This window comes from Neolamprologus brichardi, chromosome 2 (genome assembly GCF_056152115.1).
Source record: "Neolamprologus brichardi isolate AB-2024 chromosome 2, ASM5615211v1, whole genome shotgun sequence".
NCBI classification, from domain to species: Eukaryota; Metazoa; Chordata; class Actinopteri; order Cichliformes; family Cichlidae; genus Neolamprologus; species Neolamprologus brichardi.
In genome coordinates this window covers 22642173-22666732 of record NC_142105.1, presented here as the reverse complement: position 1 = coordinate 22666732, position 24560 = coordinate 22642173, and the positions used below count along the sequence as shown (strand labels likewise).

At 42.2% G+C, this 24560-nt stretch overlaps 1 protein-coding gene across 3 annotated transcripts in view; it reads left to right on the top strand.

Annotated features, from left to right (window-relative positions):
* Positions 1-24560, top strand: part of unc5a (unc-5 netrin receptor A) — a 150871-nt gene that overhangs the window by 73487 nt on the left and 52824 nt on the right. For all 3 annotated transcript variants that reach the window (XM_006781628.3, XM_006781627.3, XM_006781626.3), the window contains exon 2: positions 5295-5510. In XM_006781628.3, coding sequence (XP_006781691.2) covers positions 5295-5510 — 216 coding nt within the window. The remainder of the gene's footprint in view (positions 1-5294; positions 5511-24560) is intronic.

The window sequence follows — 24560 nt, the reverse complement described above, 5'->3', positions numbered from 1 at the left end:
AACTGCACATTTGCAAGGACAAGAAATCCTCGCATCAAGTCGCTCAACTTCCAGCGTGCTCTCACTTAGGCTGCGCTCTCAAAATGTCAGCTCTTTTACCCTGACAGAAAACTTAAAATGGTCTCATAGGTTTCGAGGCAAATGCGCCTTTCATGACGGCGTCGCCTTGAAAGGTGAGCTGAAGCGAGGGGAGGCGGGGGGCTGACGCGGGGTGTCGGTGCTAGACGGCACAGAGTTGCTTCCCTGCCTAGATCCACCGCCACCATCGCCACCACCACAACCCCCGCCGAGGTGTTACTTCAAGGAACAATGACAAGGAAAATTGATAAATAGGAATCAACAAAGCGGAATAAGTAAATGTGTAGGCTCCTGTTCAAAGGTGTAAGGCTCATTAATGGTGTTGTTGTGCACTATATTTACACAACAGCTCCACACTTGTTTTTCTTTCTTTCCCCCCCTTTCCTTCTGCTGACAAACTGTTTAATGACAAAACAAGCAAAAGCATTTAATCACATAAACAAAGAGACGCCTGTTTTTTGAGTAATGATGATTTATGTCTCCGGCTTTTGAAGGCACTTCTCAAAGTTGATGATGAGATTGAAGCTTCAGAAGCGCATCTATTATGGAAATGTTCTCTTCGGGAGCACTGTGGGCAGCACGTTATTAGTATCTAGGATGAATATATGCAAACACATGTGCAAGGGCCCGCATCACCGCTATATGCTTAGCATCCAATTTTGTATTCAATTAAGGGTGGTGGTGGGAGGTGGGAGGGTTGTATTAACGTCATATGTGGCATGCGTGAGGACAATTTACATATTCATCCTCCTCGAGGCTCATATTCTCCTTCTGTCCTTCATACTCTTATTTATTAATATAGTTTTAAAGCCTCTGCATCCTCCTACAACTGATGCTGATACAAGTTTGGGTTGCAGTAGGTGCCGGTGCTAGTACATGTTTATTTAATGCATGAAAGCAGTTTCTATACTGGTGGATATCTGCTGACAGTAATTGATTGTTTTGCAGACCGACCTTAATGACCAGGGATATTGCATAGTGTGATTTTGCTTTTTAGCATTTCTGGTTTTTTTGCATGCATAATTCTGCACCTCTCATTGATTGAAAGACAAAGCTGTTTGTGAGCAGCTTTTTTTTGTTTTCGTCTGCTCTTTTGCATTGTTGTGGTCTTTTTTTTTTCTTTTTCTTTTTTTTGCATACATGCACTTTTTGGGCTCCAGGATGGCATGTAAGTGTACAGTATACGGGGAGCACGCATGCTTCTGATACCAAATGTGCCTGTGTTTGTGGTTCGAGTGCTTGTTGAAGCGTGTTTGTCTCATTGAAAAATGTACTCTGAATCCTCAGACATGTGGAGGAGTAAATAGTTCTCATCTGGGGACAAACATACATCAGTCAGCCGCGCAGCAGATTATATATGATGGTGGAGGAAGCTTTTTTTCCTCCACCCCCCTATCACCGCACTCATCCCTTCGTTTTCCTGCATTTTTCACTCTCGATGTAAATGCCGTCACGGGCATACAGATAGCATTTCTAACTTGACCTGATCAGCGCTTCTCTTCCCAGAACCATTATGTACATACGTTACGTTTAGAGCGATCACTGAATAAAGACACTCAGTTGTTTAGGAGAGTCCGGAAACCCACTCATAGAAACCCAGGCACTCGGAGGGAAAACATCAACCAACAAAGCGGTCGAGACACATTTGATCTTAGCTTTGCTGTTAATAGCCAAACAAGAAATTGCATAATATTCTGGATTGTAATTTTAATTGAATTAATTTCAGAGGACATCGTAAGGCACTGATGGTGTCATAAAACACTTGTTATAGCTGCTGTTTATCACACTGATGTAAATTAAACCCAGTGATTGCTCAATGATGCTTTACTTCAGGGACATGATGTTGGGAGAAAAAAAAATGTAATTGGCTCCAAAGGGCATATGATGTGTTGGCGCTGTGAGGGAGAAACACAAAAGAGGGTTATTTCCTCTCCAGCTACGTTTTTCTTTTCCTTTTTTTTGTTTTGTTTTGTTTTGTTTTGTTTTTTTCGCCGGCTAACATCGCCGTACTGTGTCGCTTTCTGCTTTTCATGTAGATGGAAGCAAAATTTAAAAAGCGGAGCACATCTACAGTATGTTGGGTTTTGTTTAGAAAAGAGACGTGAGCTTTCTGTGTATACGAGGGGAAAAAAGAAGCCTGCTCCTGCAAAGTAAATGTCACTAGAGTAGAAATCATTATGAAGTATTGAAGATTGTAACGGTCTTGTGTTACCATCAAAGCTGCAAAATCGAATCCTGTGTGATAATATAAAACAAGCATATATAGTTGCAGTCGTTACAGGAATATAATTGTTGTTATTATTATTTCATTTTTTTAGATTTTAACATTTATATGTTATAAGTGACGGCATCATAACAACTCTATCATCTTATCAGCCCCTGACTTGGGAGTTGATGTGGTCAGCAGGACAGATGAGTCATGGGGTCTGTGTGAAGCAAGAAATCTGCCCTGGACATCATGGCTCAGCACACTGACAGCTGGTGCACCCTTGTTGTTGTGTGTGTGCATTTGAGGTTGTGTGTTCTGAATTGTCTCTCAAGAGAAAAGCAGCTGCAGACAAATATCAGGGCAAAACGTGGCGTGTTTCTTTTAACAACGACAAGAATTTTAAAAAAGAAGAAGAAGAAAGAATCCCGGTTTCTTTACAGGAAAATCTGCAGGAGTCCAAACAGTGGCCTGGCCCCAGGAACTCATCCACCATATTGTAGCAATTAAAACAGTGTCATGGCTGTATGATCAACAAGGGAGACGTTTAGCGTCCACTGTTTGTTGTTTGCGCGCGTACAAAATAATCTGGCAATGGGCTCGGATGCATTTCACAATTAACAGCAGCCCGAGCCAATCACACTCAGCGGAATATAATGCAGGGCTGTACGTCTTGATTTGTGCACTGACCCGCAAGAAGTCAGTTAAGTGGCTGATACTCCCTATGTGTGCGAGCGAGCATGCGCGTGTGCACGTTGACTTTGAAGTATGTTGTGTCGTGACAATAATCTAAGCCAATTTACTACGCATCAGCCCTCCATTATGGGTTTGACATAAAGCGGTGCGTGACTTGAATTCTCTTCCATAAAATGAATATTTGCTTCTCAAAAGAAATTACGTGTTTAACCTCATTAACCTAAAGCACATGCACTAAAACGGAAGGCTAACCGCCCTGCCTTGCACCCCTTGTGACACACTCAAAAACACAAATTGGCAACATCATCAAAAGTTGAGAGTTCCCTCTGAATGTGACCCCTTGCAAATGGGAAGTCGGTGGCGAGTTAACATCGGTAGTTCGTCGAGTCATTTCGCAACTTGTCAGCCTTCTCGGGTGGCTTCGGTTTCACTCTGTTTCAACATCATCTGTCCTCTATGAGATGATTAACCTGGCAGGTGCGAGGTGAGTCTCGCCTACTGTTTTAGTGAGCTGTCGTCCTCGGTCTGCAGGGAGTACAGGGGGGTCAGCCCAGCCGGCTAATGGCCGTAGTCACAAAGCTGGAATCAGGCCCACTTGAAGAACCGGCCATCATTAGGAACAACACATTTTCAAACAGCCTGACCTGCCGGGCCCACGCTGTTTATTAGTAAAGTTTTTGGCTCTCCTTTAAAGCAATTATATTCTCCATTCAAGATGAACTGTGGCCTAAACGTACACTCGCATGCGCAGTCAATAATGTCAATTATTCGAATAGAAAGCTGTCTTTTTTTTTTTTTTCCTCTGCAAATGCATGCAATAAGAAAATGTGTTCGGAAAATGAGGAAAACGGGGAAAATGGCAACATGTCAGCAAGTGATGTATGTCGTTCATTGGACACAGAACATTTAGTTTTCATTAAGAGTTAAACATGTACACGCAACATTAATGGGGTTCAGTGACAGCAGCAGCGCCGCGCCTCACTGTATCTCATCCTGATAAATTAGCAACTCAGCACACAGGGGTACAAGGGAAAGAAAGGGAGAAGAAAGAGAGACATTAATATAATGTGTAGTGGGGGAGGAACTGACAGATAATGTCTTCATCTGAAGATTGGTATTTATGATGCAATGTAATATTATCCCTGACCCGGGCATCGGCAAGCTGTAAGGATGAACAAAGGCCGGGTGAGGGAGGACGACAGGAGTGGGGGGGGGAAGAGAGGTCAGCACGAGTGCTGGCGTTTTCATTGTGTGAGATGTGGACCGCCGTCCTCTCCCTCCGCGCAGGGAGTGATGGAGAAGGTTGTTAATTCCTGGTTTGTCAGCCATATTGGATTCAGGGCAGTAAATTAATATCGCACTCCTTTTAGAGGGGTTTTATTTTGGGATTTACCGGTCTCCCTTGAGTGTCGGTGGTGTAAAGAGGTTATTTCCCTCTTTCTACTCCGTTCTGTGTCCTCTCGCTATCTCTCGCGCAAGGCTAATATGTTTAGAGAGAGCGAGAAAGTGTGTTCATGGAGGAAGGATGTGTGCGCTGCAGGCTCTTTTGTGTCACTCAGCATTTGGATAGCACATTTTTCAGCGAGAAGTCTGCCGTAAATTGTGGCATCATCCTAGCAAGGACAGCTCCGTATCTCCGAGGTGTTTCTCTCCCCCTCCCGCCTCCTTCCTTTACATGTCATTTATATGTCATGTGAGATTTTAAAGGAATAAAAAGACATCTACTGGATATAGGAAGTGATTTTAAGTTAACAGGCTGTTTAGCTGTCAGTCATCAACCTTCCCTGCCTCGTGCCCTGTCGTGTTTAATGTGGGTAGAGTTAGAGTCCCGGTTGAAGAACCATATAACACAGTGTGAAGTGGCCTAGTCGTTGAGATGGGGATTTATGGCTGCTGGTCCATCAGTGGTGATGTTAAAGGGCTGTGATTAAGAGCTGGAGTAAAGACATGGACTTTGCTATCCCCGCGACCCAGCCAAGAGTACGCGAGGCCGATCTCCGTCACTGCCAACTCTGCTCCACACAGCTCCGTCTCTCTTTTTTTGCTCTTTGTCCATCTGTCTCTCTCTGTCTTCTTCTGCCTCGTTCGTGTGCATATGTATGAGCTCAAATTCACCAAGGACTCCCAATCCCTGCATTAGATATTTTCTTGCGTTTTCGCTCACCAGTCAAGCAGTCACAACAACGAAGTACGACAAGGTTCAGCTCCTGCTTTCATGACAACTTGAAATACTTTGAAAGCTTTTCTTTTTCACTTTTATTTGACATCTCTCTGAATATCTTTTTCTCCCCCTTCCTCCTCTTTATCCTCCAAGGTTCTGAGCACGCTGCCACAGCGACGCTTCCCGCCGCCTTCTCGGACCTGTTACCTCACTTCCAGATAGAGCCGGAGGACGAGTACATCGTAAAGAACAAGCCGGTGACTCTGACCTGCCGCTCCACCCCGGCCACGCAGATCTACTTCAAGTGCAACGGCGAGTGGGTTCACCAAGATGACCACTTGATTGAACGGACTGTTGACCCAGCAACAGGTACACCAGACGCAAAATCTGTGAACCACATAGATAACCAATTTTCACTGAATTTTCCCTCTATTGGGACTCCTTCTGTGCAGTGTTTCAACCCAGATATGAGCCAGTTTTCTTTTCTTTCTTTTTTTGCATTTTGTTTGCTACAGATGTATGACATGTGCAACTTCATAGAATCATTATGTAAAGTGTTTGTGTGCTGAAACCTGGATTTGCAATTTGCCAGTGATTACTGTGCTCCATCGGGCTCTTGGCTCATCCTCCAGCCTATTTAGCCTGCCAGTCTCATAATAAGCACATTGGTTTCAGTCTCAGAAATCTTCTCGATCACCTTGGAGACCTGTTTGTTTTTCTCTCCGCTGTGCTGCAGTCCCCCGCCTCCGCCATCAGTGTCATAAACATGTATGACACTGATGTGGTGTGATTCAGCAGCGATCCGCAAAATTCAAACCACTCATTTACAGCCTGACAACTGATTGGGAATGAGAAACGTGGCCGTGACAGGTTTTTCTGGGGGTGGGTGGATGGGTGGGGAGGGGGGGTACACGTGCACACATGCACTTGTGGCTGGCTGTACATAGCAAAGCCATGTTTGATAAGCGGATGAAGTGCAACAACTGAGAGACGCATGAAAAGATAGGCACATCAGTCGGCTTCTTCACACAGACACAAAGGGAATTCAGGAAACTCTGAAGAGAAATTTAATCAGAAATATATTAATTCATATGCAAACACTGCCGCTTTGTTTTAAGATGAAGAGCTCACAGTTTTAACATTTTATCCATCTGGGCTACAGGGTTCAGAATTAACATTCAGCACCTCGGCAAATGTAGGCACAAAAAAAGGCATGCTTATCTAACTTTAAGTGTCTAGATATCAATTCAGCCTGAAACTTCGGTAGGTGAGGACGTCTGATCTAGTCTCCAAAATTTTCCCACAACGAGGCTTTGATTGGTGTACGTGCAGGTTTGTCCCTTCCCGTTCTGCTCTTTTCTTTTTTTCTTAATAAAACAAATCTCCTGTTTTTGTTTTCTAATGATCTCTTCTAACACGAGCGTCTTTGAGAAATGTTTGGGGATTTTAAACTTCAAATTCTCCCAGGTACACAGCTTGTTTATAGCTCTTCCTGTCGTGTCTCACAACCTCGCTGTCACTCACACGCCGTCTGTCGATGGCGGGCTGTTTTGGCTTCTTTTGTTTTTTTTTTCTTTTTGGCATCAGGGTCTTTAAATAATGGCAACAAAACAAAAAGTATGAAAAGTTGATTGTAGTTCTTTGCTGAAAATGGGAGGGGGGGAAAAATGAGCACACAAGGGAGCGCTTGTGTGAGTTGCATCATTAGGAAGAAATTCTCAGCGAGTCAACAGTGATAAAATTTCCCTTCTTGTGTTAACAGCTCTGCTCTCACGGTTTGGTACAGTTGTTAATCGGAGTGATACGAATGGAAGTTCTTTTTTTAGTTTGTCAAATAAATGGTCAGCATCTACTAGCCATGGGTGAATGCAAACACTTAGCAAGCCGTGACGTGCAGCGGTTTTACTGCTGTTCTGTAAACAAACTTCATAATGTCGCAGCCAATAACTGTCCAATAATCTCCTTTTAAAAACATTATTAATGAAAATGAAAATATCAGAGAAACCTGGCTGCAGATTTCTCTCACGTGTGCACTGGTTTCTTTGCAGCTCCTTGCCGGCACACGTGCTCGTGACAAAAGAAAGTAGAAAACGGAAAAGTGTGGCAGCAGTGCAGCTGGCAGAAGAAGAGATAATTAATTAGAATAATTACACGAAAATTGCGACTGAAATTGAAATTAACACGAGCGCTCTAGAAACTTTTAAAGTGGCCTCTAGCTTTTGATCACTTTGAAATTCAGGCTTGTTCAAGCCGTTAACACAAGTGTTACAGTCTCTGGTTATCACGTCTTTTGTCGCTACCCTTCCATTCATCCGTCCACCCCACTAAATGCTTTTCCAGTGAGGTTGACGTGGGGCTGGAGTTTAGCCCAGCTGGACAAACAGCCCTATGCGCTCAGACAATCGGCCAATTACAAATCATCAGTTAATTTAACTAGTTATTCTTTAGTAAAGCCACTGGGCCAGCGTCTTTAAACAACATAGTTAAAATAAGTATTCATGTAAGCAATGTTCCTGGTTACCTGTATAACCTTGGGTTTCTCTGTTTAATTTATGGTCTGTCCACACTGCATTTCAGACCGTCTGAAACCCCCGCCTGCCAGCCCTCTCAGACGTCTGATAGGTGATATCTCTTTAGCTTATTTTAACTCAGTGTCTGACTGGATGGGTTGTCAGAAAATGTGTTATCACTATTTTTACACAATATCTGCTCCTGTTTCTCCCTTCCAATTTATAATGGCTGTTCTTTCTCCCCCCCATCCACTTTTATAAGAGCTAGAAAAACACACTTGTTCTCAGATCCGTTTTGAACAGTGCGTCTTAAGTTGAGAGTGACCTGTTTATTTAAATAGACACGCTGATTGGATGATGTACAGTCGCTGCTATGCAGCGAGCACCGGGTGACGTTGTGGAGGCTGCTCCTTAAATTCGATCTGCGGGATATGAATAGTTTTGTCAATAGCTAAAAAGAACATGACGTGACCCATAAACTGCTGACTTTATGGGGAACAACATTACTAATGCGATGTTGCTCTGCCAACGTTTAATGATGATGGACCATTTGCCATGTCGTTATGAGCCGTTATAGTTGGCATTTATTCGTCTATGAAACAAATCCGTCGTGCTGGGTGCCACAGACCCCCCGCAGCAAGCGAGGGTCTCGGTCTTTAGAAACCCTGTGAAGTTCCAAGGCTTCCTCGCAGCTCTGAATATCAGTCTGCAGTCCCGCTGCTTTTGATGAGGGATGTTTCATATGTGGAGCTGTGCAGTTATGAAGGACGCGTGGTCGTCCAGAGGTACGGCTGCTCCAAGGTACCTGCATCGATCTCTCAAACACTTGTGCTGTTTAATGTCAGCACTGCCCCGAGGAGTTTACTGATGGCTCCGTCTAATCCCACTTCTTGCAAGAAATGTGTAAGGTGCACACATCAAACAGTGGTAAAGCGTGCATGTGTGTGTGTGTATGTAGGACAGGCTTGCCAGGTTGTTCTTACCCTGGATGTCACACTCACACCGGACTCTAAACTCGTACCTGTTGCCAAGCAACCAGGACTTCTGTCACACCAGAAGCTGCCCGATATCAACATCCTGCCTTAAGGAGGGAGGAATGAGGAGTTTGGACTTGTATCCAACTTGAAAAAAATTGATTGACAATTTATACCTGGTGGAGCAGGGGGAAAAATCACCTTGTCAAAATAACACATTTCTTCGAGAGAAATTTTGAACATTTTTCTGCGTGATTGCAGTTTCTCCTGCCCGTTTTGCACCCAATGCTTTTGCTATTAAGAAGGCCAGAGATGTAAATGGTCACATGATCAGCTAAAAGCTGTCGGCGTTATCAGCCTCGGTTTAAGCTGATTAGCATTCTTGTCAAGGGTCCTCCTTTCTTTTCTTATGCAAATGAAAAGGATGCTCTTAATTGCAACAATAAATTAATAGAAATTGCACGCAAACACATCAAAATCAAGAGTCACTGTCGGAGATGTTGTGCAGATTTATTGCTTATTGTCCTCTATTCAGACGGGATTTTTCTTCCAGTCTTTGATGGATAAGTGGCTGTTCAACAATGAGGCACACATGCAGTTTTGAAGTTTTGATTGTGAAAGAAGCAGCAGGACCCGCTGTCGTGGTCTGCACTGTCCGTCGATTTTTCTCCATTCATTTTTCATGTTTTCATGCCTCCCTTGTATACTTTGACAGCATGCACAGTGTTGACCACCGATTTGGACTCTTTGATGTATTTATTTTGTTAGCATCAGTGTTGTGTCCTGGTTGCACACGTGTGTACCTGTGTACACACTCAAAAAGCATGCAGGCTTCTAAGGGTCTCCTCTGCAAACGTTTCATATCATATTATATCGTGAGCTGTAATTGAACATTTTAATCAGCTGCCTCTCCAGCGAGTCCTCTTGGACTGCAGCTGGTAGAAGCTGGTTGCTGTACTGTTCAGGCTCGGTGAGATCTGAGTAGTTTATGTGAAGCAGTTCTTTACCTGCTGGAGATTCTGGTCATAAAGGGAACGGAGGCTCAAGCGGCTGAAAATAAGAGTGAGGGGATTGTCCGCTAATATGTCAGTTGTTAAAGATGTCATTCTCTCACATCAGCGGAGAAAAAAAATGTGTGTGTCGGTGTGAGTTTGTGTGGTCAGCAACTCTTCCTGTTTATATTTTGAAGGATTACTGCATTTCTTGCTGCTTTATCGTCCCCTCTAGTTTACCTGTGCTTCAGTATTACCGCACATCCATCTCTGAGCCTTCCCTCCACATTTTCCTCCACACCTTTGATTCTCCGTTTGGTAATTATTTTTCCTAGTTTGGCTTTGCCGGCTTTTTCCTGCCTTTTTCTTTCACTGAAGAACCTTTCGTTAATCTCCAGCACTTGCCTGCCTGAAAAACCACCACCAGTGATATTAGTACAAAAATAAATGAAAGGTAATAATTAAGCTGTTTGTCAGCAAAAGTGTGAAAAATTTATTATTCATTAACCAAGAAAAACACCTCCACCCCCAAATGTTTCTGAGCCTGTTTGAGTATTTTGGAAAAAGGTTTTAATCGGCAGTGAAACTTATCAGGGTGAAATTAGAGTTAAAACTTAACCTTACTTATTATTGGAGTTTCACTCAGAGCCCTACTGAAACCTTTTTGCAGCATGCTCTGGCTAAGACACGCAGACTTAAATAATTGACTATATATATAACTAATAATAGAGTTATAACACGTTGATAGGCAATAATAGTGTTTGTTATATGGTGTCATTAAGTCCATACAAATAAGTCAAATCTGAAACAATATCTTCTCAATAGCAACTGAGCATTTTAAACTAGCACATTCAATTAAAAGCTAGAACAGACGGTGCCCGCTTTCTGCAGCAGCGATTTGAACGTGCAGAGACGGGGAGAGAGAGAGATAACATTTTCCAAAGTTTGAGCAACTGTGGGAGGTTTGAGGCACGTGGAGCCGCATGCAGAAAGAAGAGATAAGGTTGGATTGCACCAAAAACAATTTGTGTTACAGCTCTAAATCTATTAAACTGGAGAGCAATTCTTATTTGCCAAATAGGACGGAGCAACATGATTACATTCTGTGCACTAGCATGTAAATTTGACTCAACTTTTTTTTTATACCTTTTTCTAATGTTGCAAATCATTAAGTAAGCTCTATATTGCAATATTGGACTACAACAAGTTGTGATTTACTGTCATCGCTTGATGTCATTGTAAGGTATCACTAGATTACGTCATATATTGATACCGCGGACCTATCCTAGTACTACAGACCTGCGTTTGTGGAATACGGGCAAAACAGTGAGCACCAGGTTGTGTGACATAAGTTAAGTTGAAGCAGACTGCTTGTTCTGAGCATGTCTGTTCACCGAGGCACTCAAAGCATTGAAGCAACCTGCCGTTGTCTGCTGTGATTACCGCGGAGTGAACATCAAGGGATTCCCTCAGTCCTAATCGCTTTTGGTCATGCTGGTGTTCCTAAAGAATATCAAATGGGAAAACAAAACTGATCAAAGCGAGTCCAAGAAGTGATCGATGAATCCTTCACCTTCACGCAGCCGAACGGAGCAGCAGAAGGAATACGGGATACGTGGGTGTTTCTGACATGAGCTGGTCTGACCCAGGGCAGCAGAGGTAATATTCAGCAAACTCCAAACATGGTCGGTTCCAGCGCTCAGACAAACGTCAAAGCAACTGGAAGGGTTTAAATTAATAACTGACCCAGGTCTGACGTGCCGGCATGTTTCAGTCAGACCGCTTAGTATCCAGGCTCGGGCTGTAGAAAACATGACATGTGGATAACTGTCTACGGGAGACGTGACCTCTGCCCTCATCAGACAGGTCTGCTTATTGAATCTGATTCAGAGCAGGAAAGACAAAAGAAGCGCTCAGCCCGACGCTGTGCTGTTTAGTTACAGTTAGACTTGCTCACGCACCTTTGTGTTTCGTAACACACACACACGTACACGGAGCCGCTTTCAGAAACTCCTTTGAACATGGAAAAGAGAAGAGATGTCACAATTTGTCCTTCCTCTCTTGGTTTCAGTGTCCAGTATCGATCCGTCCTCAAGTCTATGGGTTCTCATTACCTGTCCTCAGTAACTTATCTCAATTGTTATGGATGTGACTGCTTCCGAAGCCTCGGACAGCTCTGTGTCTTTCCCAGGTCGGCGAGAGGAGACGTCTGGCGAGTCCTAATAAAGACATATCCCCTTCGAACAAATCAATGCTGACAGTGTGTTTGCATAGATTAGGAGATTCTCCCACTCTATGATTTCTCATCAGATGCATGATGAGGAGAAAGGAGATTGGCATTTGAGCGGAGGCTTGTTGTATGGAGCCAGGCTGATTTGATTGTGTTTGCATTTCATCTGCCAGCATTGATGGAAACGATTTTGATCCACGCTCCGCGTTGTCACCCAGCAGCAGACCCTCTCAGGTGGAAAATACATGCATTTCACATTCCTATTTCAATAAACCTCTGCAACCGCCTTATAAAGATGGGAGATTATATTTTCTTTGTTGATTGAACCGGATGTCAACAAGGCTCCTGAAAATGAAAAGAGAACATGATGGAGAAAATAGCACACTTTCTTTGTACTTTTTGAAATAGTTTATCGTTGAGTCATACGCACGATATTAATAAACTAATATTCTCTTTTTATAACACCGCAAATCATTTAAAAGGCCTTTAGAAAGGGACTATAGCCCATCCCTAAGAGGGTTTATCAGCATCCGTTCTTGTCCTCTGTCAATCCTTTGAAGTCTAAATACCGAATATGACGTAGTCGGTAAATCTTTTAAAGCCATCTACCAGTTTTGGAAAATAACTAATAATGTTATGACAATACAGGGCTAGCCCTGATGTCTGCCAACCTGAGAGGATTCATTTGTATAAAATATGTTGGGGGGGGTGTTTGGATTTTTTGACTCCATTGGATTGTGATGTGATGACATATTTAATTTCTGATCTGAGGGGGAGATAAGCTAGGCTAAGCCTAAATGATCTGTAACCTTTATTTTAATACCTGAATACTTATCTGTGGTATTAAAGCAGCCAATCGCCTCCCTAAAACCAGCTCCCACCCACTCTCCCCCACTCTCCATGTCTGTGTAATACACATTTTCTTTTCTTTATTCCCTCACATCTGTATAGGTCAACATCACGGATGCCTTAGAGGAGACGAGCTCCTTTTACACAAATGGCATTTATTTGAAAGCGGTAACGAGCAGGCTGTCATTTCAGCGTTGTCAAAATTCGGGTGAAATCAGGACAGAGGTGTCCCAGTGGTGCTGGGGCCACACAAAAGTGATTAAACGTGATCTTTAACAGAATATCGAAGAACAGTCCCGTTGCAGTTTAAGCAAAGCCCGATTGGTCCGCGAGCCAGGATCTAATGAACAGAAGGAAATAAGAGAATCAGTGGGGAAGAGGACAATATAGTCCTAAATGAACGAAATGGCCTTGTACCACCTGCTAAGCATCGATCAGTAGCCAAGGGGACTAATTGATAATGCATTATTAGCTGCTTCCCCATAATGGGACTTGTATTTCATCCTGCCCTTGATTGCAGGACGGAAGGGAAAGGATTTGGCAATGAAGCACTGAAAAACAGATGGCAAGGTGAATTGTTCCCGTGACACATCTGCCAGTGTGTTCTATTAGACTTCTCAGGCAGGTCAGCCCGAGCGAGTGCGAGCGCGGACGTGTTTATGTGCAGGGAAGCAGACCTTTCTCAAAGCACAGCAACACAGCAGCACAGAGCGAGAGGGGAGTCAAAGTGGATTTAATTGAAGCCTGTGTTTGTCTGGCCTTGAGACAACTGCAAGTGTGTTTGCAGCAGTCGGAGTAAAGTGTGGCAGGCTGAATTAAAAACCAGCCAGCTGTGCTGATTGATCCCACCAATAAAATCATACAAGGGGCCGCTCTCTCCAACTTTGTGTAAGTAGTAGTTGGGGGTGGGGGGGGTTCTTAAGTTTCAAATTTGGTTGGGTCTGTTTCTTTTGAAGTTGGTCTTGACATGTAGGAATAATAAATTTCAAAATTAACTGCAATTAGTGGAACAAAAGTGGGGAAAAAAAAGATAATTACCATTTGTCAAGCAACAACACCGCTGTTCCAATCTCCCACACGCACAGCCTTTGTCCTCCCACCAAAACATATCCCACGTCAGCTCAGCGCCATGCTTTCTCTAAACGAATTTTGCATTTGTCAGTCTCACAAAAGCTGTGCCCTTGGTGGAAGTTGGAATGCATTCAGCAGTCTTAGTGCTTCGTTCTTTTTAGAGCCGTTAAAGTTATTTATTTATGCCGTCTGGTAAAGATAGACATGTTATCAATACAGTCCTTCAAGCTCGCATTTGTGCGTGGAGTTTTTGTTTTGTTTTGGGTTTTTTTTAAAAAAGAGAAATCTCTTGTTGTGGCCAGTTCCTCATTTTGAAATGGAAATGCACTGCTGGATATTTTCTCTTGGTCTGGGTGTGTGTGTTAAGTATTTTAGTTTTCTGAATGCTTAAGTAAAGGCATTTAAAATGCATTTTCAAAGGCTCTCGGTACCTTTGTGGAAAGCAGCTAGGTTCTGAGAGCTAAATGGAAATATTGGCTTGGATCCTTCTTAACTACTTCTGAGCTTTCCCTGCCCTAACCAAGACATCTGGATAAAATGTGTTTTGTATGCTGCAGCACATGCATTACCCAGACCACTCGCACTTCCCTTGTGCCAAGCAAATAGAGGCCAAAGTTGCAAATGTGCTTAGATTCCATAATGTACCTCAGAACTGGACAGAGAGGAGCTGGTAAACTCCATCAATGACCCGGTGGTTTGGTGTTCAGCAGTAAAGTTTCACATTTATATATTTATTTTTGCTACTGTAATGTAATTTTATCTCTCAACTTACCTCTGCATCCTTTGGAAAATGAAAAGCGCTAGTGTTATGCTGACAGAGGGAGACAGAGTGGGAGTTTGCGGTGTCAATCAACATCTGCTTTGCTCAGATTCATTTAAAAATAGTGGAGCTGCAGGTGTAGTGAGGGAGCTTGACAGCTAAATAGTCCTCAGAGATTTTTGATAGGCAGAGGAACTCGGTGGCTGGGAAGTTAATGCTTTGTGTGCTTGGCCCCGAGGAGACTTTCACTATAGGTATTTTACACAGTCCTCAAACAAACATCAAGTCGCAGCTTTTCTCCTTTTTAAACTAAAAGCTGCGGGGTGTCCCGGGTATGGGATAGTGGTGCCGTAGTCAAAGGACTGTTTTGTGCAGCGAGGGGAAGAAGAATAGCTTCAATTTTGTCATGAAGTGCTGCGTAAAATATGAGTGGGAGAAGAGAAAGAAAGTGTCACAAATAGGTATTTCAATGGAGGTGGGATGGTGCTTTTACAAGCAAAGACATCTAAATCTGTCTAGTGTGTATTGTGCTTTAAGAATTTATTTACTCCAAAGCATTAAGTAAACCTACAGTGCATCGCCTGTGTACTTTTTATAGAGGCTGTTGGACTTTGGGTCGGGTGGGTGACAGAGTGAAAAACAAGCAGGCAAACGTTTTCTCCCTCGCGTTTCGGGAAATAAAAACTGGAGTCGGCAGTCAGCGTTTTCCTGCCCACGTGTAACACTTCTAGACTCTGTGTTTGCGGTCAGCGTGCTGACCACACGAAACGGGACAAAAAGGGGAATGCTGAAAAAGAGCGTCTGAGGAACCTGAGGAAACCTTTGCATTGAAGCAGGTGTTCAATGAGGCATGCTGACAACAACAGGAGCAGACGTCCCAGTCTGGGAGCCATCAGGAAGCAATCTTGAGGATTTTATGTGATTCAAATGAATAATTCATTTGTGTTGTTTTAGCGTTTTTTCTTCTGAAGATGTTTTTTCTCTTCCTGCGTCTTTCGAGAGATTTCGGAGCGACGTGTATTTAAAGAGCAGTCAAAAGCCAATTACTTTATTATTTAGAGAATTATTTAAATTATTTGTTCATAAATTGGGGGGAGGAAAAAAATGTCTTGCAAGACGGCCCATCACTTCCTCCTTAACATTTGGTTCACTTCGGTTGTTTTGTGCATCTGTGCTTCACGTCTGCATATTATCCCAACACCACCTTCATAACATCTGCTACCTCTGGTATTAAACAAGGCTCAGGAGGTCCACTCGGTGTTTTCACACCAGTTTTTTTTTTTTTTTTCAGCGTCAGGTTATTTATAAAGTCCACAATTCTCTTTCTTGCGTCCGCAGCATTAATAATTAAAGCAGTTGGTTTCGAACAAAGAAATCAATATTTAAAGGCTCACTCCGTGCTCGGTCTGCAGCGCTTCATCCCCTCATGCGTCGCATTATACTTGATTGTGGACTCAACAACGCGCTTCGTGTTGGAATGAGAGCCTTGTAAGCTCAGCATCATGTGACCGCTGTGGTAGTTGGAGGGGATTTAAACAGATTACACACTGAGGCTGTGAACAGTTTCCAGGTTTAAGTCGGAGCTTCCATTTCTATCACTACAGGAAATATATGCTCAGACTTTTTTTTTTACCACCTCCCCATTTTTCCCCACAAAAAAGGGCAAAACACCAAGAACTCTTAAAAGTGCATAAAACCTAAATAAATAAAATTTCAAATAGGTTAGGTGTGGAGCAGACCAGTGGAAGTCTGCTTCTGGTGGTGGACACGCTGTAATGCAGCAGAAAGGTTGGTATTTAGGTCTGTACAGCTCTGTACCAGTCCCTGGTTACACCTTTGGTCTCTTTGTCTCGATTTGCCTCCAACCTGAGACAAGAATTGGCCTGAAGTCACACGGCCCATCATTGTAACCCTATTGACTGATGTATATCTTGATGCATGCATATGATTGTTTTTATTTTTTTGTATTATATTTTATGACTACTGAAGACCCCAATCAGAACTCATGGATTCGTGGATATAGTGGACGATATGTAGAGAGTTGGTGTGACTGAGATCGAGGCAGGTGATCCGCTGTGACGACCCCTGAAGGAACCGTAAGAAGAAGGCCTTTGGTGGACTTTTGTTTTCTGCATTCTCAGTTCCTTCCCCATTCCTCTTGAGAGAACGTGAACCCTTACCCCCAGTTGTTTTCATTGCTGTGAGGCTCCCTCATACATCCTATTTCAGCTGCTGTTCTCTGGTGCTCTTGTAACACGGAGAAAGGTTAGTAAGAGTTGAGGCTATTATTTGCACCATACGTCTTGAGGCAAAATTGATTCTGTGACAGTTATGTATATCCAACATGGCACAATGTTGACACTCACTCTCCAGTGTTTTCCCCAGTGCTTCACTCCTGGTTTTCCTGCCAGATGTGATATAATAATAAATGGTTAATGTATCATTTCTTAAGAGCACAGTGCACTCTCGCTTTTGTCTCGACTTAGCTGATTGGCATATGTGAACATTTGGCTAGGACCAGAATTGAGTTTGTGGTTTTAATCAAATGTCATTGCTAAAATATTTACAGTTTCTAAAGGATTATGTTGCACATTCAGTGCTGTTTTCCCTTCTCTTTTTTTTCCAAATAATTAACCACTTTTAATTACTGAATAAATTACTTGGTATTCACCAGAGAATTTTCCTGCCTGACAGCCTTTTTTTAATGTCACCAAAACTGTCATTATTCAACTTTTGGCTCCATTACTGGCACAAAGAGAAAGAGAAACAAATCATGTGTAAATTAATAATATGGTTCTGTTTAAATGTCTGATGCCACATCTGTAGTATATAATGTGAGTTTTAAGTGGAATTGCAACTGTTGTTATTAGGAGTTTTTCCTATAATTCCTGTCAGATTTCTCAGTCCTGAATTTGTCTTTTTTGCCTGAGAATGCAAATCCATCCATTACATCCATGCATTTAGGAATGTAGACATGGGCAAACCGATCAGAATAAGGAAGGAACGCTATATAGAATGAATGTTGAGCTACAAAACCATCTCTAGGGCTTAAAAAAAGAGGAAATATCCATTGAGCAGGGATGAATGCTTCAAGCTGATTGAAGGCAATCAGGCAATTGATGGAAACTGATGCAAAAGAGCACACAACACGTCAAACCTTGAAGCAGATGGGCTACAGCTGCAGAAGACCACATCAGGCCTCACTCCTGTAAGCTAAGAACAGGAAACTGAAGCTACAATTTGTACAGGCTCATCAAAATTAGAAAACAGATTGGAAAATTGGAAAAAGTTGCCTGACCTGGTGAGTACTGATTTCTGATAAATGCTACCAGCTGGAAAGCACATCATGTCACAAAGCTCAAATAATCTCAAACTGGTTTTGAACAAAACAATGAGTTCATTGTGCTCAAATGGCCTTGACAGTCACCAGATCTCAATCCAATAGAGCACCTTTGGGATGTGGTGGAACAGTAGAGTCACATCATGGATGTTAAATCAATAAATCTGCAGCAGCTGTGCGATACTGTCATGTCAATATTGACCAAAATCTCTGAGGAACGTTTCCAGCACCTTGTTCAATGCCGTGAAGACTTACAGCAGTACTGAAGGCAAAAAGGGTCCAACCCAGTACTAGGAAGGTGTACTTAATGAAGTGGTGGGTGAGTGTGTGTATAAGCTTTTTATACAGACAGCTCTCCCCTTTGTGTTCTAAAACTTTTGGACTCCCACAGGAGTTTTGCTCACAAACAGGAAACTGTGAAAGACACGACTGACTGTTATCTTTGTCTCTAGTAATTATAGAAAAACTGTGTGTGTAACTTTGTGTCTGTTTCTGATGATCATGAGTGTCAGTAAAATGTGACTTCCACATAGAGATTTTCATTTGCAGTTTTTATAGAACTGTAAATAATATTTATGTTTAATGAAGCTACATTCTGAGTCATCTACAAAAGCTATAAATTGATATTAATACAAATTATAATCTTAGTAGTTCTTTCAAGGAAAATAAATGTAGAAAGAAATGGAATTAGGTAGAAAGACTTTTAGCCTCTGCGTTCCCCCAGGCTGTTTACTGAACGCTGGATGTTGTGCTCAGTATTTACATTCGCCTACACACCTTCATTGGATTACCAAAAACTCCTGCCTTCTAACTGAAACAACACTGCTGGCCAAAGGCCCGAGAGAGACCAAAAGATCGTCAGGAGGGAGGAGGAAGCCTTAATGTAATTTGTATGGCGCAGAGCACTCAGCAACCAGATGGGAGCTAGGCTGGCTTTACCTGAAGCAGCTTTCCTTATTTACTTCAGCGCCCAAGGCCATGTCAGACAAGGGGGAGAGAAACATGTTAGCCCGAGCAAATTATCACGGCTTTCATGTGGGTAAGCTTCTATCAGATCCTCCCACTCTGCAAAATGTAATGGAAGCAGAAGCAAAGTGCTCAGGGCCTTCACCTCCGACGTGTTCTCATTCGCAGTAGGACAAGGTGTGTGTGGGAGATAAAGGAGCAGGTCCCAGTCACTCCCAGCCAGAAGACTGTGGCATCAGGAACATTTTGCTCTTGCCAATCATCGGGGGTTAGGATATTGGATGGAGAGTAATTACAAAAAGGGCACTTTGGTAAGGGCACGATGGTAAATCACGGCACTGCCTCTGTGCAGTGTGTGTGTACACGATTAAGAAAGGTTAGGCAAACTAATTATGGAGGGACAGTGTAAATAGGAAAATCCATTGCTTTGAATTAATGTCCATTTGATGTAATCAGTTCTGGCTTTTGTACGGTAGCTAGCAACCAGATAAAAATGTGAAATACATTAATGGAAACTCGATTTTAATGTCTGGTTTTTGATGTCTTTGCTCGGGTGCAGAGAAGAGCTATTCTGAAGTCTCTGTAAATCATTATCACGTTCTAAACCCGTGAACACCTGTGCAACTAAAAACAACTTGAGCGTCATTTATTCCGCACTCTGCATCCTTGTGAGAATGTGTGTGCACTTAGCGTAGTGTTGTGTCACTGACAAATATGGCAGTGGAGGTTGGGATTTTTTTTGGGTTTTTTTCTTGCATTGTGAAGATCTCGCTCTCCTGGGGAATACAGAGTGTGTACATGATTATTCATTACTGGTGAGCTCAAATCATTTTCACTCAAAAATTGTGTTGTGGCCTGCTCTGCAGATTTTTTTTTTGGATTTTTTTTATTTAAATGGGAAATTTTGTTTGAAAAGTAATTGGTTTGAATCTAATTAAGCCGTCTCGCCTTAGCATTCCAAGTAATCATTTTTATTGTGTTTGATTGCAAGTTAACAATGGAAAAGGACACATGAGGAAGAATTATCTTAAGTGGTGTAATAGTTTTGTAACCAGACAGAATACACAATACTAATAACTGCAGTCTGGTGTCATAGTAAGGGACCTGACCTGCTGTTAGGCTACTGCTGTTGAGCTTTTATTATATTACTAGTGGAAATGTGATGGGACACTGAGGGGATTTGGCAAATTTTAATGGTGTCGCTCAATCGGGGTGCGATGATTTCCCCCTCTATACCCTCCTCTGCTAAATTATTTCTATGCCCCTTGTGGATGGACTGTTTCAATGCCCCTTGACTCAATGTACAAAACAAACGACAGTAATATCAGAAATTAACATTCACTTTCAGCACTCCCGATCCCATGACAGTTGATGACACTGCATAGATTGCATGCCAATCCAACTTTTCATCATGCAACCAAGCAACTGTTTCAACGTGAAAACTACCGCTAACTAAATAAAATAGAAATTAAAAGGATTCATTTAAAAGTGATAATCAAAGCCTTATCACCAAGATCAGAATTACCCACAAAGGTGAGATCTGAAGCTTCTTATTTTAACTTGATGAACTGCAGTTATGCACTGGAGCTGCTGTCTGTGACATCGAACAGTTAAAAAGTGTTGCTATGCACAATTCTGTGAATAAATGTTATGGACAGGGTTGTTGGCTTTGCAGACGATGGCACAGCTGCTGTGACGGGCTGATGGAGAGAAGCAGCCACGCTCTGTGTGAAAAGGTCAGCCATAACCTGGCTGTCATTCAATGCATCAGTCACAAGTTAGAGCTTGCGGTCCGTGATGCTGTAAAACACGTTACAAAGCACTGTTACTTTCACATATTTAATGACTTAAACTCAAAGTCTGTTTTTGATCTCTGTAAAGGGAGATTTGCACATGGGGGTAAAAGAGGGAACATGGCAACTTGAAGAAATAATCCATTATCACACTGTTTTCTTGTCCATCTCCTATATTTAAAGATTGAAGTCAACATCACTGTGTGGAAAGGGAATTTAATTCTGGTGTTTTCATTTTATTGAAAGGTTTGATTGGATCGTCTGAAAAGAGAAAAATGAGATGGAGGAAATTGCAGATATTCAGTTCATGAAAAATTGTGTTATATTTGTAAACACTTTTTTCTATTATTATTTTTTTTTAGCATGTTTAGTTGAAGTTTATGATTCTTTAAATGTTATGCAGACAGCAGTAATAAACGGGCTACTCCAACATGATTATGGTCCCTGAATTTAATGGGGGACGGGCATCCCTTAAGCTCTCTACATAAGTAAAGAAAGCATGTATATTAAGAATGGCTGCATTCCACTTATTATTTTTGTGCATGCTATCCAGTCTTTAAGTCTGACATCATTAGCCGTTTCCGGGTCCAAGCTCTGCTTCAGGTCCCAACGTCAAACGAACACTGCGGCATCACTGAGAGTTACAAACTGTCTAAATTCTTTGATCTTTAATAAAATGATCAGTGTGGCTGCTCTACCAGGTGTAACAATTAAGTTTAACATCCAGGCATCCTCGAAAACAGAATTTATATAATTCAACTGAGTTAGAAGTTAGCAGGAAGTTAGCTCGCTAGTTTCCACCCAAACATAATATACCATGGTCTGACTGAGGGATTTCTGAAAAATTAAAACGTACAGCTCTGCTATCACTTTCAACATAAATGAAGACAAAAAACTAAACAGCAGTGACGTTTGTAGGGTTACTGAAGTTGGGCTAGCTGGTATACAGTGGGGCAAAAAAGTATTTAGTCAGCCACTGATTGTGCAAGTTCCCCCATTTAAAATGATGACAGAGGTCAGTAATTTGCACCAGAGGTACACTTCAACTGTGAGAGACAGAATGTGAAAAAAAAATCCATGAATTCACATGGTAGGATTTGTAAAGAATTTATTCGTAAATCAGGGTGGAAAATAAGTATTTGGTCACCTCAAACAAGGAAAATCCCTGGCTCTCACAGACCTGTAACGTCTTCTGTAAGAAGCTTTTCTGTCCCCCACTCGTTACCTGTATGAATGGCACCTGTTTGACCTCATCATCTGTATAAAAGACACCTGTCCACAGCCTCAACCAGTCAGACTCCAAACTCCACCATGGCCAAGACCAAAGAGCTTTCGAAGGACACCAGGAAAAGAATTGTAGACCTGCACCAGACTGGGAAGAGTGAATCTACAATAGGCAAGCAGCTTGGTGTGAAAAAAATCAACTGTGGGAGCAATCATCAGAAAATGGAAGACATACAAGACCACTGATGATCTCCCTCGATCTGGGGCTCCACGCAAGATCTCATCCCGTGGGGTCAAAATGATCATGAGAACGGTGAGCAAAGATCCCAGAACCACACGGGGGGACCTGGTGAATGACCTGCAGAGAGCTGGGACCAAAGTAACAAAGGTCACCATCAGTAACGCACTACAACGGCAGGGAATCAAATCCCGCAGTGCCAGACGTGTTCCGCTGCTGAAGCCAGTGCATGTCCAGGCCCGTCTGAAGTTTGCCAGAGAGCACATGGATGATACAGCAGAGGATTGGGAGAATGTCATGTGGTCAGATGAAACCAAAGTAGAACTTTTTGGTATAAACTCAACTCGTCGTGTTTGGAGGAAGAAGAATACTGAGTTGCATCCCAAGAACACCATACCTACTGTGAAGCATGGGGGTGGAAACATCATGCTATGGGGCTGTTTTTCTGCCACGGGGACAGGACGACTGATCCGTGTTAAGGACAGAATGAATGGGGCCAAATATCGTGAGATTTTGAGCCAAAACCTCCTTCCATCAGTGAGAACTTTGAAGATGAAACGAGGCTGGGTCTTCCAACATGACAATGATCCAAAACACACCGCCCGGGCAACAAAGGAGTGGCTCCGTAAGAAGCATTTGAAAGTCCTGGAGTGGCCTAGCCAGTCTCCAGACCTCAACCCCATAGAAAATCTGTGGCGGGAGTTGAAAGTCCGTGTTGCTCGGCGACAGCCCCAAAACATCACTGCTCTTGAGAAGATCTGCATGGAGGAATGGGCCAAAATACCAGCTACTGTGTGTGCAAACCTGGTAAAGACCTATAGTAAACGTTTGACCTCTGTTATTGCCAACAAAGGTTATGTTACAAAGTATTGAGTTGTATTTTTGTTATTGACCAAATACTTATTTTCCACCCTGATTTACGAATAAATTCTTTACAAATCCTACCATGTGAATTCATGGATTTTTTTTTCACATTCTGTCTCTCACAGTTGAAGTGTACCTCTGGTGCAAATTACTGACCTCTGTCATCATTTTAAGTGGGGGAACTTGCACAATCGGTGGCTGACTAAATACTTTTTTGCCCCACTGTATAATGATGTGCTACGACGTGGTGGCTAGCTACACAGCTATGGTCGGCATATTATAAACACATTAGCACAGTGAAGCTGGAGGTTGAACGCTAAATTTTTTTCCACTCGATAAAAGTTAATGTGAGGGTTTCTTATTGAGGGACAAATGTAATCACATGGCAGGATGCTGCTGTAAACGGACCAAACTTTAGGGTGACCAACTGTCCTCTTTTCCCCGGACATGCCCACTTTTTACGTTCCGTCCGGCGGGATTTTGGAGATTGATTAAAATGTGCGGGTTTTTCTATGGGCCTACAGAGGCCAAGAGCACCCGTATGTGTGATGTCATCCCCCTGCGGCATGTGACTGTGGTTCTGCCTCACAGATGGGATGCAGCGCACCTGATGATGTTTAAAAGATGCCAAAGCGCAAGTGCAGCCTTTCAGACGGACTGCAAAAGAAATTTCCCTTGTACTGTCCCGGTGCTGGTAATTTTTCTTATACAGATGAGGCCTTATTTCTTTACCATAATTTAATTTCAGAGGGTTTCGAGTTATTTTTTTTTTGCACTTGTTGACTTGTAAAAGCCGCACAGAGGAAGCATCGTTTAATATGTTAAAAATTTCTTTAAGCAAACAGTATTATTAAAGTTCTTCATGTCCTCTTTTTTGGAAATCAAAATATGGTCACCCTACCAAACTTCAGTCAGGAGAACAACTGAGATAATCCATCCATGCTGCGTGGGCTGGGCTTTAGTTACATCGTAAGGTTTTTAAAAATTAGCATTAAAATGAATAGTGGTCATAAAAACTGAGAGATGCCAACAGTGATCACTGCCTTTTTTATTGGCTTGCTCGGATTAAAAATAACAAGATACAAATTATTAAAACATGTTTCTCTTTCATGGCTCACCTGGACTCTTACAGTAACTGCTGGCATTAATTCCACCTATCCTTTACCTTCTGTGACAAGTCAAAATATCTCCTGTAAAAAAACAAAAAGTGACAGCCATGACACAGAAAGGAAAATATTGCATCATCAGTAGCTCAGCTACTAGTACGCTAAGAAAACTTTGCAGACAAATACACAGTTTAACTAAAACATCTGTCTGTTCTCTATTAAAACAATTTTAGTAAATGAAGGTTGTGAAATACATGAAATTGCTTTGTACCTAATTAGCCATACACTCATGTTGCCTTTGCTAATTAACCATGTGAAGCTGTGGTTAATCCTTGGTTAAAGCTTTTCAGTCTGATGACCAGCCATCGTGTTTAAAGGTCTTTCAGATAAAAAGTGACCTGGAAGTACATAAAAGTAATGGAGGTTATTTTATTCGTAATCCAATCATTTGCTAAAATCTTTTTTTTTTTCTCTTTTGTTTTTTTAAACAAAAAAAAAGAAA